The 16,499-nt window shown below is 42.0% G+C and overlaps 1 protein-coding gene across 1 annotated transcript; it reads right to left on the bottom strand.

Annotated features, from left to right (window-relative positions):
• Positions 1-1,993: 1,993 nt before the first annotated feature.
• Positions 1,994-15,313, bottom strand: egln2 (egl-9 family hypoxia-inducible factor 2). The gene is made up of 6 exons (XM_039776642.1): positions 15,066-15,313; positions 13,063-14,568; positions 5,282-5,401; positions 4,956-5,092; positions 3,770-3,837; positions 1,994-3,622 (listed from the first exon to the last, which is right to left on the bottom strand). The coding sequence occupies exons 2-6, from the start codon at positions 14,338-14,340 to the stop codon at positions 3,570-3,572; spliced, it is 1,656 nt and encodes a 551-aa protein (XP_039632576.1). The 5' UTR covers positions 14,341-14,568; positions 15,066-15,313; the 3' UTR covers positions 1,994-3,569.
• Between the last annotated feature and the right edge of the window lie 1,186 nt (positions 15,314-16,499).

The raw sequence follows: 16,499 nt of genomic DNA on the forward strand, positions 1-16,499 counted from the left end.
AATTGTTGATACTAGCTAGTGAGTTTAATTGATTGTTTCAGGTGAATATTGGTTTACTTTCTAACATCTTCAATTAAATTGTTTTTGGCTTTATGGTCTGCAAATGTACCATATGATTTAGTCTGCTGCCCTCCTCAGTTTGCTTACGTTAATATATACAAGCTACCCAGTATGCTAAATTAACGTTACCTACCCAGCACAAAACAGCTGACTAAGCTTAGCAACGTTAGCCGTTAATGTCATAGACAGTATAAACGTTAATGTCGAACGGCTAGCTAGCTAATAGCGGCAGCGGATACTCTTGCAGACCAAACCCGAGATGAAAGGAGAGTGAAAATTGGACTTACATTCGTCAGGTGGCCAAAAAGACGACTCCAATGGGATGATGCTGTTGCTCCTTGACGGCTGGATGTGTCAGTTATAAGAATTGTAGCTAGCTAAGTAGGGATGCGTTAAAGCAACAGTAAAGAACTTTTCCCGTTTCGGTCCCCCTACAGGTTGGAAGCGGAACTGTCCATTACATTACACTGTCCAGTTCATTCGAACTTCAGATCCGCTACCCGATCTGGCAAACTTGCATAATCAACCAATCAATCAATCAAACAAAGTTTATTTCTATAGCACATTTCATACAACTTAATGTAACACAATGTGCTTCGTACAAAAGCGACATAAAATATTATTATAGGTACCATAGATATAATAGATCTAAAACAATTGTTTTAGGTAGGTAATGTCGTTTAGCCTATGTATTCAACGTGTATGTAGATAAAAAAAAATAGATATATGATGTGTGCTTACATTATCTATTCACTGTACAATGTTAGTTACACACCTAAAATAAATTAATACATTTCTATCATTATCTGAGATAATCCCCAGAAACAATATACATGACCTCTTGTATAATTCAGTTACCATCCACATGTATGACAGTGGTGTTGAGACATTTTAAAAGTCACTTTGTACTTGTTTTCAATACATTTTGTGTCTTTGATCTTCTTTGCAGTAATGCCAGGAAGAGCTTTTGAATAATCATCCTCAATATTAGCCTACAGTTTAACGGCGACTCAAAACATTTGCAGTAAATGGTTGGTTTTACAAAACCCTGCTGGTCCATGTTAACTCGGCTCAGGTTTCTTTAATTTATCGTTTCAATCTGACCTTGAATCCAACAAGATCCCATAGATTCGGGAAATGCTATTCTGCTTATTGTACTTTTTGTCCATGCTATCTGTGTTTAAGTTCCCGGGAATACCCAAATTTCTTTGTGTGTCATTTTGAGACTACGCAGACTCCTATTGAATGTTCAGCATGTTAAAAATATAATATAGGCTAATATTCATCGAGTACTGTACATGATTCGGTACATTTTCAAGGCATTTACAGAACAATTCATATCATTTAAGACTTCTATCTTTTATGCCAGTTGTTTGATTATTATGATGGCCTCCTGCCGAGTGTATCTGTGTCCTGCATAAAAAGTCACAAAGCACAAGTTTTATTAATAACCCTTTTTTTACTGTATACAACTAACTTTCTACTTATTTTTTGTGCTCTTTGTCTCTCAAAATAGGACTTAATTACACAAGAGCTTTGGTGTACTTTCCTTCACAGTAAAACTAGAATGATTGAAGCTGAAATAGCTTGCCATTTTGACAACTGTTAACTGATTACTCTTCTGATATACTAAAATGTTGTTTATTTAAGCCATATGTCATATCCAAATAGACAGATGGACTTGGTGGTGATATTCATCAAAGAATACCCTGCAATTAGTTTCCTGTAGTTTACGTAGCGAATGACTGAGACTGATTTTAGTTTATTTTGATAATGTGTCTTGTGCTGCTCCCTTGGTCATATCTCCCTAGCTGAATAAAACTGGGATTCAGCTGGGATTTTGTCCCAGTAAATCAATAACAAAATTATTTGTGTACAAAAACAGACAGGTTTAATTAAATATTCCAAAATAAAAAAAGGCAAACAAGTTCACTTTGTTCTCATTGTTTTAGTTTCTATTGCATTTGAATGACCATATTATCCCCAGCATGAAGGCATTAATCTACATTTTTTGTTATATTTTTCTATCATTAACGCATGGCATTTTAAACAATAAAGTGCTTTTTTTTTTTTTTTTTTTTTTACATAACCTTCTTCTTAGCAATCTGCTGACAATTTTGCAACCCTCTTTGAGACAGTGAAAATTGTCACATACATGTGCAAGTACACTTTAACACACAAACATTCAATCCCACACATGAGAACGCAGCAGTTTGACCCTGCAGTTCACATACAGTGTATGCTTAACTCTGTGCTTTATAAAGTAGATGGTCTTTTGTTTGGGCAGGTTCGTCCGACAAGTGTCCATCTTGTTAAGAACAGGTAAGAGTCAGGCTGAATGCTCATACAGGCTAATGAGCACGCACACACACACACACACACACACACACACACACACACACACACACACACACACACACACACACACACACACACACACACACACACACACACACACACACACACACACACACACACACACACACACACACACACACACACCAAACCCTGTTTTTACCCCCATCACTGGAAAGCTTTCCTCTTGTCTCAAGTGTGAGCCGTGTCATACAGAGAGCACTGCACATGAGTTACGTAAAAAAAATAAAACAAAATAAAGAGTGCAGCTTCTCGCATTGTATCGACAGAAAAGAAAAAAACGTCCATGCTGGATTATTCAGCGATTTTGTCACACTAACATTTTGAGACTGTTGCAAAAGATATTTTAATCCTAGCCTGATAATGAACAAAGAAGTCCAGAAACACTTATTGAACTACTTAGTGTGCTATATAGAGTCAAACTACAGTGTAGAGTTCTCCTCATGCAAGTTTTCAAGTGTGTGTCCCTGTAATGTTTAAGGTTACTGCTTGAACCTGGACTGACTGCATGAGTGCCAAAGGGCAGCTTTTCTCTTTTCTGTGCCTCTGTTTTTATGCAGGACTTGCCCACATCATGAGACAAAGGGAAATAAGTTATTCCAGGGACAACGCCATTGATATCTACTCCTTGTGCACCTTTCCCCCCCCCAATGTCTGCCCACTGATTCATCATTAATGCTCCTTGTGTTTGAATTGAAAATGACACAAGAGCAGAGTAAAACAATGATTTCTCAATACATCACAGCATCACTTATAACCCAACAGGCAACAAAAAAAAACTATATAAATTAACAATTCCGTTTCTTTTCAGCTTGAGGTCTTCATACATTAGTCAGGGAGACGTCAAAGTTATTTTCTTCTTCTTTAGCCACGACGCGTAATTACGATCTCACCTCTGCCACACAATGGAGTCTGTTGTGCTCTATATCTGGCGCGTCTTTGATAAAGCAGCCCGATCGCATGGCGGAGAAACATCACATTGCAGCCCGTGGCGAGAATCCGACAGCTGACACCGTAAGAGTGGCATGGAGCTGCATTGATGACAGTGTCTCCCCTTTTTGATCGCGACGTCCATTAGCAGTTCAGGAAGGCACATAATACTTTCGGAGTGCTCTCCAGTGATCAGATGAGATTTATGTTCTGCTGTTTTGGGTGACAGGCACTTGAACACCTTTCTGTCCTGATGCTACACAAGCAATAGAGAAAGAGCATGTTAATTACATACAATATTAAGTGGCACCAATTATAACCAGAGGTGATACAGTCCTTTATCAAGCTAGGAAAGATAAAGTGAAACTGACATTGAACTCCGACTGAAGAAAAGAAAGCCTACCCAATCTGTACTTCTCTTTAGCTTCAGCTCTCTCTTTGGCATCAAAGTACCAGACTGTGATGGCATAGCTGTAAAACAGAAAAAGAACAAAGAGATCTTAATAATACTACGACAAGAGATAATCTCTTTTGTCACTACAATATAAAACTCAAAACAAAACTAAATTAGCTGTTTTCTAGTGAAAAAAATGAACTGGGCTTAAGTTTAAGCAAGGTCCATGAAATGGCTGTGTGACGTAAGACATTAAGTCCCTAAAATGCCCTGAATTGATAAGTAAAAACAGATTATTTACAGTTCATTTGGTCAAATGTTTCTGTTTAGGTGTAGTATATAAATGTAGCTTAGCAGTGAATGAAAAACTGTACGTGATAAGGACCAAATTGCCCTTGAAAAATCAGATCAAAAAGGGCCAAAAATAGGTCTTTGAAAGGCCATTTTTGACCCAGCTAGAGACAACAGATTACAAAATAATATCTTGCACGACAGTGAAAAGCAGACAGAAGCAGCTGTCCAGGGCAGCAGAGGGTTAATTTCTACAGTTTCTAGTCTCTCTGGTGGGGCTGTGTTGTTTATTCCTGTCTCTTATGTCTGCCTCTCCAGCACGAGTCCTGCAATCGAACCTTCCTCCCCTCTACTTCCCACTGACCCCCTCAGGAAACACATACTTCCTGTCTCTGGCTCCACCTTGCCCCCCCCCCCCCAGTAGCCAGATGGAGAGGAGTAAAGAAGAGGAAATGCAGGAGTAAAAAGAGTATGTGTCGTGTGCTCTCGATGGACACAACTATTTGGTGCTATGATGTAAATAACCGTATGTGTGGGATTTAAATTCATTAAAAAACAAGCATCCCTTGAGGAGAGAGGAGAGCAGGAAAGGGGAAAAAGAAGAGCTAAAGCACCAATAGTGTGTGTGTGTGTGTGTGTGTGTGTGTGTGTGTGTGTGTGTGTGTGTGTGTGTGTGTGTGTGTGTGTGTGTGTGTGTGTGTGTGCGTGCGCTATTTAACCTGCTTGGCTCGTTAATTAAAAATGTAGAATAAATCTACTATTGTTTCCAGTGCAAACTGTTAAATAATTCATCCACTCATTTACACTTTATTTACATTATAATGAACATGGCGTATAAAATAAAATAAAGAAAAACCATAACATAACTTTATATGCGTGTATAGCATGTTTATGAGTTACTGACCGAGTGGCGTAGGCTGGCTTGACTTCGTGTGGGTTCCTGCGGTCCGACCAGAAGATGAGCAGCCGGTCAAACAAAGGTTCGATGCTGGCTACCACATTTTTGCCTTCAGGGTAGATCTGTAGCAACCCTCCTTGTTTCTACAAACGCCCACATAACACAGTCACTCAATGTACATTCATTTCAGCCTGTCTGTATCAGGTGTGTTGATGCTGGAAATACATTATTTTTGTTTATTTACTCAGCGGTGTACTCATGTTTTAAAGCGTTTGTTTAAAAAAAAAAGCATTATTTTCTAAATTAAATGAATATTGATCTCATGAATGTACCTTGGCATCCCAGTTCTTGTTGAGATAGTAGATACATGTGATACAGCGTCCGTCACCGTTAGGGTTGTCAACATGGCGGACGTACCCTGCCCCGTTCCCTGGGTAACAAGCGACCATCGCCTAGAACAGAAGAAATGGGATTGTTAGCTGTGCATTTTTGTCCACCGTAGACTGTGAACAAAAACACTAGATGCAGCATCATGACAACATATTTTTTTTGTTTTGACAACACGTGCTGGATAAGATGGCAGTGACCTAAGGTATTTCTTCTCTCTCGCCATTTGGCTCTCCCACTGCTGTTTTCCAGGTGGACTTTTTTTTGCATACTTAATACAATATCCCATGGTGTAATTTGTGGAACACAGTCACGAAGAGGGAGAAGGAGCAGAGAACTGTGTCAGCTGTTTTTTCCAGCTACAAAATGATCTGCAGACAGAATATCCACGTTCAAACAATGGTCTCGCGCTGGTATTTCCCCTGCTTGACGTCTATGTGTTGGAGGCTGCGAAGCAGGAGAGCGCTGCTTTCTCTGGGGACTCCGAGGGAACCGAGACCTGCGTGAGAGTTCTTCAGTCAATGTGCATTCCAGACCAGGGCCACTGTGGGACCTTAGCACTGCAAATGTACTGCAACGGCGGTGAAATTGCGCTAAGCAGCCTGTGTGTCACTATGACGTACCATCAGCTCATGTTCCAGGAGTTGTGTAAATAGTTTCCAAACTGTCTCCCAGCGGCTGTGGCAAAGGATCAGTATTTTCCTGCTCTGCTGAGACGGAGAAGGAAACGTGTACAGCCGAGTCACTGACTGATATCAGCCTATGCCGGCGGAGAGAGATTCCAGGTGATGATAGTTGGCAGCGTGTAGAGTAATAACCTCTCTTTTATCTCTCCAGGATGACAACAAAAGGAGGATAGTGTCACTGTCTTGACTTATATTGTTCTACATGGGAAGCAAAAGTTACAATATCAGGAGTCGCTGCATCACTTCAGCTCTGTTCATGGACACTATCATTTATGACTAACAGGTTCTGTACCGCTGCACTATTGATTTAACTCGCCTGACACGCTGTCTAGTAAGCAGTCGTACTACAGTGTGAGAGTCTTAACCCTGAGGAGATAAGACAGCGCTCACGCAGGTTTCTAAGACAGACGCACCTGTTCTCGTGTTATTTGTGAACCTCAAATAAAAGTGATGTTTTGTGTAGCAGGGCTTCGGCCAGAGAGCACACTGCCCTCCCCCGCCTCCTCTTGTGGGGACGGCAGTGTGCTCCCCACAAGAGGAACATGAGGTGTTTCTCTCCTCATTCGCAGCCAAGTGAGTTTGGTTGTGTGACTCTGTTCAGCCGCCATTGTCAGCTCTCATTACTGACTAACTGGCGCAGTCAGAGCTCATTAACCTCCGGACCTTTTACTCCGGAGCTCCGGGAGACAAGAAGATTCGCTGCGTCAATGTCAAATGCACACAAGAAAAATGTGTTGATCGTGATCATTAGAAACATTATTGTAATCCGAATGCGATTTAAAATAATTAGAAGTTCCTTTAATTTTGGCAAACATTCGTCATTTGGTCTCTTCGTGTGTGTGTGTGTGTGTGTGTGTGTGTGTGTGTGTGTGTGTGTGTGTGTGTGTGTGTGTGTGTGTGTGTGTGTCTGTGTGTGTGTGTGTGGCGCATGTTTTTCATATTAAAGCAACGGCTCGGATAAAGCTACCCTGAGTTTTTGACCATTAGTAGCGCTATGGAGCAATGTTGTAAAGAGTGGGTCTTGTTTGTTTCTCGTGTAAATTAATCTTTTATGTTATTTAATACAAATATTCCGTGTTCAAGGATGGATGTTTCTCTATACACATAAGGATGAGTGTTTATTTGCATTTATTCAAGGAAGTGTGTTTTCCCAGTACACAGCTTTTATCAACATGGTTCCAGTCTTAACAACTATAATTAACCACGATAAACATTTAATATGCCAGACCAGACAGCTCAGCCCAAGCCTGCAGCATAAACACACACACACACACACACACACACACACACACACACACACACACACACACACACACACACACACACACAATCATGTCTATATCAAAGCTTGCACAAGACAGGCATATAATTTAGATGGAGGTTTATGTTATTTATTCTCCACCAACTCTAGGCTTTACAAACACTTTACTGGTATTCAAAACAGTTTCACATACATATGCACGGTTACAATCTCCTTCTGTCAGTAGCTTACACACACAAAAACGTTCAGTCACACAGCGTGACACAACACGTCTCGATCCTATCTGTCGTTTCTGCCCTGCTCGCTCTTTCATCTCTGCCGAGATCTGTGCCCACAGTGAGTGAAAGTCTTAATTGGCACCAACCACCTGTCTGCCATGCACCACCATTAATGGCCTAATGACTGGGTAGATACCTGAGCTGCCAAGGTGACGGCCGGCCAGTCAGAACAGGCTGTCGTGGACAAGGAACAAAAATAAACTCCAACGCTGCATGCATATTCTGATAAGAGGAGTGATGGTAGAGAGAGGGGTGAGGGCATAGTTAAGCTTGAACAAACACAGCGAGTACTGCTTGTCAAGGAGAAAGAGTGAGGGGAAGAACGTTAAAACAGAGAGAAGGACGTTGCTGGTAGTCTGATGAGCAAAAACACTGAAAAGAATTTAGCAAACAAAAGTTTGGTTCCCCCCCCTCCTCCCCCTCCCTACTAATTCCAATTCCTCAATTGAGGGTATCTGTGGATTTTTCCCCCACATTAAAAATGTCTATACCACACTGTGTCGAACACATCGTGATCATTTTTTTATTTAAGGTAACATAAAGCCAGGGATTGCTGTGCTGCTAAAAGAAAATTAGCTGGTGGCTCGCCATGACTTAATGTCGGTCATTGAGAGATGTAATAATCAATTGGAATGACATTGACAAAGAAACTATATTTAATGTCGCTCACATGTGCTATTCTTGCATGTGCAAGTATAGAGAAGATGATGTATGAAATGCAAATACAGAAAGAAAGAAGAGAGGTGAAGGATTTGATTATGTACAGATCATACCATATGGTTACTCATATATTCGATGGACAAACTATTTTGATTTTATGATGGTGTACAAACCTCCATAGGTAACCTACATTCTCTTCTTATTAACCCCTTATGTAGAGTGCAGGGTCAACTACAGACCAGCAGCTCTGGAGCTGGAAGAGAATCTCTGGTCCAGTCGTGTCCACTTTAAAACTGCAGTGTTTATTGCTCTTTTTTTGAATATACTAATGACTACTACGTAACACTGTTCGATCAAATCAGACGAAAACAAATCAACTTGATCATGAATTCCAGAATAAAGAGCTAGACAAAAAAAGCATTTCTTCAAGCAAACTTATGAAAAGTGTGTGTTGACAGGCTCAAAACGTCTGCGAGAGAGTCCTCAAAATCCTCAGTGGGACAACCCTGAGCCCTTATGGGAATCTCACATCACAGTATGAGAGTCCATGTTGGGAGTGGACCAGGGTCTTGCTTAAGTATACTTCAGCACGACAGAGGTTTGTCATCTCCGGGGTTGAAACCACTTGACTAACTGTCAAGCAGCACAGCCATCTTGCTTAATATCCACAGCTGATGAATCACAAGCAGTCTGGACGAGACAATGCGTGATGTTAATCAGGTTCCGTTATTATTAATAGTTTCTACCAGATTGGATTTGAGAAAAGGGAAGGATGAACTAAACTGAATGATGATGAACTGCTTTGTCCCTCCCAGCTTATATCTGTGCGGTGTTCCTGGCTGCTTCTATAGGCTAATGGTTTCTGAGGACATAATAACCTTAGATCCTTTGATTTATGGATGAACTGCAGAATAAACAATGCTGGACTGGTTTCAACTGATCTGTGTTACCTATAAGAGGTTACAAAGTATCGGCCTCTAGTTAATGCTGAGTCACACCAACTAGAGTGATATCTGTGTGTGTGCGCGCGTGCGTGTGATGTCCATAGGTCAGTAGCGCATTGTTTGCTCTGATAAATGAAAAAGCTGAAGTACTTGAAAGTTTCTGTCCTGTTTGCTGTTTTAGGCAGTGACCATATTTGGAGAAGGCGCTGCTATCTGTACCTTTAATAAGGAATAGATTGTTGAATTAGAAGCATAATCAAATATTCAACTGCCATCTATCTTTTTGTTGTTGAATATTATAGTGGTTATATTTTGTGTGAACATAAAACAAAAAAAAGCTGGAAAATTTGCCCAGCCCCTATGAGTCAGTTCTGCTTTGGCACGAATGGCACTCATTATGCATGAGTCACCTCTGAACATTAGAGAAACACTTGGTGTAAGTGGGTGAGTGAGTGTGAGGGTCCATACCTTATATTAATTCTAACTTGAAAAGTGAATGCATTTTAGGACTGCAACTAACGATTATTTTTTCATTATTTATTAATCTGACGGTTATTTTTCACAATTGAGTGATTAATTATTTAGTCTGTAAAATGTCAGAATATAGTGAAAAATGTCTTCAAATGCTTGTTATGCCTGACGATAAATCCAAAACTCAAAGATATTAATTTTACAATGAGATAAAACGGTTTGGCTTTTTTCTTTTCTTTTTTTTTTTTTAAGATATCCATCCATCATCCATCATCCATCCAAACATGCTAGCTAGGAGGCATGTTGCCGCATTGTATGACCTCAAGCTCCAGCCTGCATGGTGGCACTGCTGAACTCTACGGCTCTGGTTCCGGAAGTGATTTTCGCAATTCGATATCTCCATTGGCGTTTCATTAAATGCATATATAAAGAGTAATTTGGTGCCCCCACCCGCAGTAACTCTGAGGACCCCCTATGGGTCCCGGACCCCCTGTTGAAGATCTCTGGTTTAGACTTCGTGGCTAATAATCAAAATCCTTATGGAGAAAATGAATCAGATTTGTACTTCCGGAACCACACTGTCGAGCTCTACTGGAGGGGCATCTGAGGACACGCTGCTGCAGGAGACGTTCTCTTTATGCCGAAGCTTCTGCTGCATCGCCCCTTCTCACTCGCTCAACACTATCCTCCCACTCCTTGCTCCCCCAGCTCCTTCCAATCTCACTTCCAGTCCATCCCCTCCCCCTTCATGGGACACGTTCCCTGCACTAAGTTGTTTTTCTTTACCCCACAACACAAGACTTTCCCACCTTAACCCTTCACTGTCTCAACTAAATCACCATTCCAGTGTTACTCTAATCCTCTCTACTGTATGTCTCATTATTTTTGGGCATTGCCAGTCCCTCTCCTAGTACATCTCTTTCATACACAATGCAGAGCTCTACTCTGTATGGGTCTGTTACCAAGGTAACGGCTGGGAAATATTTTGTCCAAGTAGCAAATAAGGGAGTTGATAAGACAAAGGAGAAAAGCAGTGAAGTAAAGGACAGGGGAAAGGAAAAGCAGGTCAGAATAAAAGAAAAGGAGGAAAGTGAAAAAAAAAAAAAATGAAGGAACTAGTAGAAAAAAAGAAGGTTTTGGGATTAGGAGGATGGAAAAGACGCAGTGACCTTCTATCTGGATGTACTCCACCCTGATCCTCCTCTTTTCTTTTCCTATCACTATATCTCTCCTCTTTCTCTCTTGCACAGTCCATCATTGCCTCGATTTCTAAGCTGTCTCCTGCCCTCCTCTACAGGAACACCAGCCAGGACATTTTGTACTTTGCAGCATTTAACTTTTTTTTTTTTACTTATACCACGGTTAAATGGAGAGATCTGGCTAATTGTTGTTTGGCAATTTTTTTATCTGGAAATCACTTGGCCATCGCCATGCCAAATAAGAGAAAATGAATAACTTTGTAAGCAATAGATAAACACAACATTACATCCTGATACGCTTCCCGAAGCCTAACAACCTAACAAAGCTGGCATCCATCAATACAAATTTAGCCACCCAAGAATTATCTCCTCTTGTTCTAAAATCCTGTTCCTTCCCAGGAGACCACTTCTCTTGACTGTTATCAAGCCTCATACAAGTGCCAACCGGAGTGATACAATAAAAGAAACATGCAGAGCAATATATTTTATATTCACTTCATTAATGTATGTGCTGGTGAATAGCATAACCGCAATCAAATGAAGCTGCAAAGCTCAAGTATTATTTTTTTTTAAACCAAATGAAGCTGCCTCACAGGCAGGTGAATCGAGACGACAGCTTTGATGGGTTTTTGATTTCACAGATTAAATCCACTTCAGTCGCGAAAGGAAGCTGCAGCTCAATGTGTCAACAGATAAAGAGGGGTTTTATATTACTGTTTACTAAGTGAGACAGCATTTGTGCGCAGTAGAATGCAACTCATAAGTACGAAGAGGTTCCAAGTATTTTGCACTCTTAACTGCAAATTTGCACAATCTTGGAAAATGAGATATGTTAGCTCACCCGTTCCAATATAGTCACTGAACTTTCCTGTTTTTCTGTCATTTTGTCACAGTCTAGGCATGGCTTTGACTTGAAAGTAGCTCAGAAAGCCCATATTTAAGAGAGCAAAAGCTGCTGGTACGAGGCCAAACTAATCGCTGTTTAAACACCACATCGAACTAGACATGCACAGAGGCCAAGGTGCTGTGTGTGGTGTTGCACAGATGGGGTGAACAAGGTTGTGAGGCCAATGCATTGCGAAGACAGTGCTGTAGATGATTAAATATCAAACATGGAGACGGGTACACAGAAAAACACGGATGGATATGGTTTTAGACAAATCTCTCACGTGCGTTCATTAAGTGGTTTAATATGAATGGCCACTTTGCTATAAAAATTATGTATGCATATTTCTAAACATTTACTCAACAGTCTTGTTTCTCGTTCAAATGTTTCAAACCACACCAATCTGCATTGTCTGGATCTGTTATATTGTAAATCTTGATTGAACAAATTGAAACACAGAGAACATTGCTGGGGAACAGTTTGGACTGGCATGAAATGGAGAGACAGACAGACAGACAGACAGATGGAAAGACTGAATAACAAGTCACTTAATGTGAGAGTGTTTTACACTCTATTGCATTTCCATGTCACATGGGGAAAAATTAGCAATAGATTCAGGATGGAGAATAAACCAGACTTCAGTCAGAACGGGACACTGACTTAACTGTGCATGACATTTGAAAAACATAAACGGAAAAGAGATGCTAAAATATTCCCGTTAGAATAAAGAGAAAACATGCTCACGTGGCATGAGATAGGACATAAAGGAAAACAAACAAACACACTCTCCTATGTCAGCACCATGTTTGCAAGGGTAAAAATGGGGATAGAAAAAGCTGTCTTCAAAAGTCCAAGATAAAGTGATGGCAGAGGAGATACAGAGTGTTTTCTTCTTCTGGGTACCAGTGAAGGTAGAGACAGGGGCAAACTTAGGCAGGTTCTATACCCAGGCACAGGGCCAGTTTAGGGTGAAGGCTCAACCCGCTGCCCCCTTATCAAGCTCACATGTGCCAGAAACACAGAAGGGCTCATCCTAACCGATGCTCAGTAAGTGGGTGAGTGTGTGTGTGTGTGTGTGTGTGTGTGTGTGTGTGTGTGTGTGTGTGTGTGTGTGTGTGTGTGTGTGTGTGTGTGTGTGTTTGCCTGCCTGCCTGCCTGCATGTCGGCATTAGAGAAGAGAGATAGAGCAGAGCAGATATGACACAACCCACAACTTGCTCAAAATGTAATGCTATCATCAGACTGAGTGGCTTGTTTGTAGCCTGTGTTGTCTCTGACATACCCCTACCTGACTTCCTCTCACCTGACCCCCACCTGTCCCCACCCTGTTCCTCATCTCACCTTAGTGCGTCCATTGATGACACAGTCCCCCAGCTGTCCATTGGCAGCGCTGTACATGACGGCTTCATCGATGTGAGTCATCAGCGCCCCGATGCTCTCGCACCCAGGCTCTCGTCCCTCAACCCAGGCGATCTGGTCTCCCCGGATGCTCCGGGAGGGAATGCTCTTCTGGCTCACCAGCTGCCCGCCCCGAAATTTCCCACTGCGGTTTAGGACCTCCACCTCCTCCAGGACCCTGTCGCCCAGCTGAGGGCTCAGGAAGTTATCCTTCACACAGATGCCATAGTACTTCATGCAGGGGATGATGTACTGCTGGGCTATGTGCTCTGCTGACCAGCCAGCCCCTGCAGAAGGTGGTGGGGTCGGGACGCACTCAGCCTCGACGTGGGAGGTCTGGCTGGGTACAGCTGGCGGGCCTGAAGAGGCCACTTTATGTCCGTTGTGCTGGTTAGTACGATGGGTTAAGGGAGACTGGGGATTGGCACAGTGCACATGATTGACAGTCATTTGATTGCTATGAGAACTCTTGCTGCAGTTGACTGGGACCATAAGCGGGGCAACTGCTCGGGCCACTCTGGGGGCCTCTGAAGACGTGTGAGCCGCACTTCCATCTGCCAACCTTCTCCACTTAGAGTCTGAGTCTCCCGCAGCAAAAAGTGGGTCCACAGAACCTCCTAACCCCGGTGATCCCATTGTGAGACCGTTAGGAGTTCCTGACCCCATGTCCCGGTTATCTCCAGCTGCTCTGCGTTTGTGTTGTTGCACCTGTCTGGCCTTCAGGTCACCGTTGATCCTCCTCATCACTAAAGGACACTTCTCATGAGCTGTCCGGTCCGCGTTCTCCGCCAGACGGGCTCTGCTGGTGAGGGGGTACATAGGGCCGCCTGTTACCCCCGCCACCCCATTGATTTGTACCGGGTAACCGTTTGGCGTGTGAGCCAAAACGCCTGCGTGGCTTCCCTCCACGGTGGCAGATGGAGACACCACCCCGCCATTGTAGAGCGGCACGCCGGTTTTGGACTGCTTCGTCGGGGTTGTGATTGCAGGGGAGTCGGTCTGAGAGGCCAGACCCGCGAGTAACTCCGCGGCCGTTGGACTCCCGACCGGCGCCGCGCAGAAGCCGTTAAGCCCCATGTCCGATCGGTGTGTGTGGTGAATCTCTGCCGCTCCGAAGACGCCCTGCTGCCCGCTCGTCCTTCTCTCCTGCGAGGCTGAAACAGCGACGGATCCGCGGGAAGAGCTTGGGTTTAAAAGGTCCGTGTGTCCCAAGCTCTCCATTTCACCTCGTCATCTGCTGGATGCGCACGTAGCTCACGTCCTCGCTTCATTTTCTAGCTGAGCTGCTGCTTTCTCTGATGGAGAGGATCTTTGCCACAGCCACTAGAAGTTGCATGTCCAAGTCCTCTTCTTCTTGCCTTCATTTCACCAGTTACTCTCATTTAGTGCTCTCAAGCTGAGTATTTGTTTTTATCCGTTTTATAAACATGTTTAGGCTGTGAAGGATATCTGTGGAGTAAAATGATACACTTTAGGCCTAATAATAGCACACTGCAGACCACTTGTCAGTGAGCTGTGAATAAGTAGTATTTAGCCTATATTGTGCAATGCATTTAGCCTTAAATAGCCTATAGAGCAATAATACAGTGTAACAAAATAACAATAATTAAGTAGCCTATAGATATGTTGCAGCTAGCTGAGTAAGTAAGTAAGTATAAAAAGAAGAGAAATAAAGGCTAACAAAAACTCACTTTTACTGACAGTCATACACTGAAGTTAGACTGAAATCACTGAATTTAGAAACGTGTCACCAAAAAGACAGCCTATAGATTTAGGCTATCGTCTTTATCAGCTATTGATTACCAACTTATCAGGTCCCTCCTTAAACAAATAATTATACCAACACCAATGTATTCATTCCGTTGAAACACACAATTCAGAGTGTGAAATACAGTAACCTAATAAATGTGCCGCTGTAATGTCAAACATGTTTAAACACCGCTTACCTACGGCAGCCTGTAGCAATGCAAATCCTCAGTGAGCGTACGTGACAGACTGAGAGTACGCATGCTATTTCCGGGATTGTCTGTGTGCGCTGCGTCCCATCCAATTTTCAAGTCGGTTATAAATAAAATCCAGGGGGTGACGGCAACCAACGCCGGACATTAAACTCAACCGAGGGACGGAGGGAGATGCTCGGAGCCACACAAGGTCCTCTCAATCGCCCAAAAAAAGTGCTCCGTTGTATCGGCGAGTGCCCTTTTTTTTTTTTTTCTGCTCTTTTTTTTTTTTTTTTTTTTTTTTTTTTTTTTTTTTTTTTTTTTTTTTTTTTCTTCTCTCTCTCATTTACATGAAGCCTACACAGGCCATGCGACCTCTGCTACGACCGACCTCCAACTGCACTGACAGAAACCTCCACAGCATAATAAGAAAATACTTTAATGATTGCTTTGCTAATGTTCTACAGCAATACAGACCCTGCAGTAACACAGCGTTGGTATTCGGGAAATATTCATCCTATTTAGGCTTTCATAATAAACTTCTTAGGCCTATATAAGTCACATAAACAATAAATGTAGTCTATTCAAGTTACACCCAGTGTAGGCCTATATAACCATTGCACTGCAGTATACAATAGCCTACTACTTTTTTTTTGGCAGTTTAGCAGGCTATAATACTTAGTGTAATTATATAATTGGTATAATACTCCATCCACGTCCTGCATTGAAAATGGCACTTCAGTAAACGTCTGTAAGCTATTATTATCAAATTGTGCTTAAAGTAATGCAGAAAAGTGGACCCTGTTATATATTGAAACATTACATTTTTATCTTAAATCTTATCTGTATTGTTTGTTGAATGAACATAAGTTATTTTAAATTGCAACAAAAAATAACATTGGGAAAGTCAATTGAGAATTTTGACAGATGAGATAATACGGTGAATGCCTGACAAACCAAGATACTTTCTATTTCTATTGCCCAGCCCTATATGTATTTAAACTATTTCCCTCTGACTAAATAAAGTTATATCTTATCTTCTATATGTATTAATTAGAGGGCAGTGACAGTAAGTTGTTTGTATTTATATCAGTATTGGGACTGAGTGAGTCTGTTGTTGAACGCATGGTGTCAGACCTTCTCTGACCTCAGCATTAAACTATAGACTTGCGGCTTGCTTAGCTTTGCTTACATTATACATTATTGTCCATCTATATGTTTGTGTTGCAGGAGGAAGTGAGGTAATGTGCTGTTATAAAGCCAGGCCTGGGGTTGGGATGGTGGATTTAGCGCCTCACCCTGAGGGATTAGAGACACAACACTGGCATGCCATATAGTATGCTGTCTATGTAAATGCAGATCGAGATCATCTTCAGCATAAGCAGTCACCCACAATGAGGCTTTAGAGCACATAAGATACTATAAACATATCATTCACAG

The sequence above is a fragment of the Perca fluviatilis genome, chromosome 2 (genome assembly GCF_010015445.1).
Source record: "Perca fluviatilis chromosome 2, GENO_Pfluv_1.0, whole genome shotgun sequence".
Taxonomy (NCBI): Eukaryota; Metazoa; Chordata; class Actinopteri; order Perciformes; family Percidae; genus Perca; species Perca fluviatilis.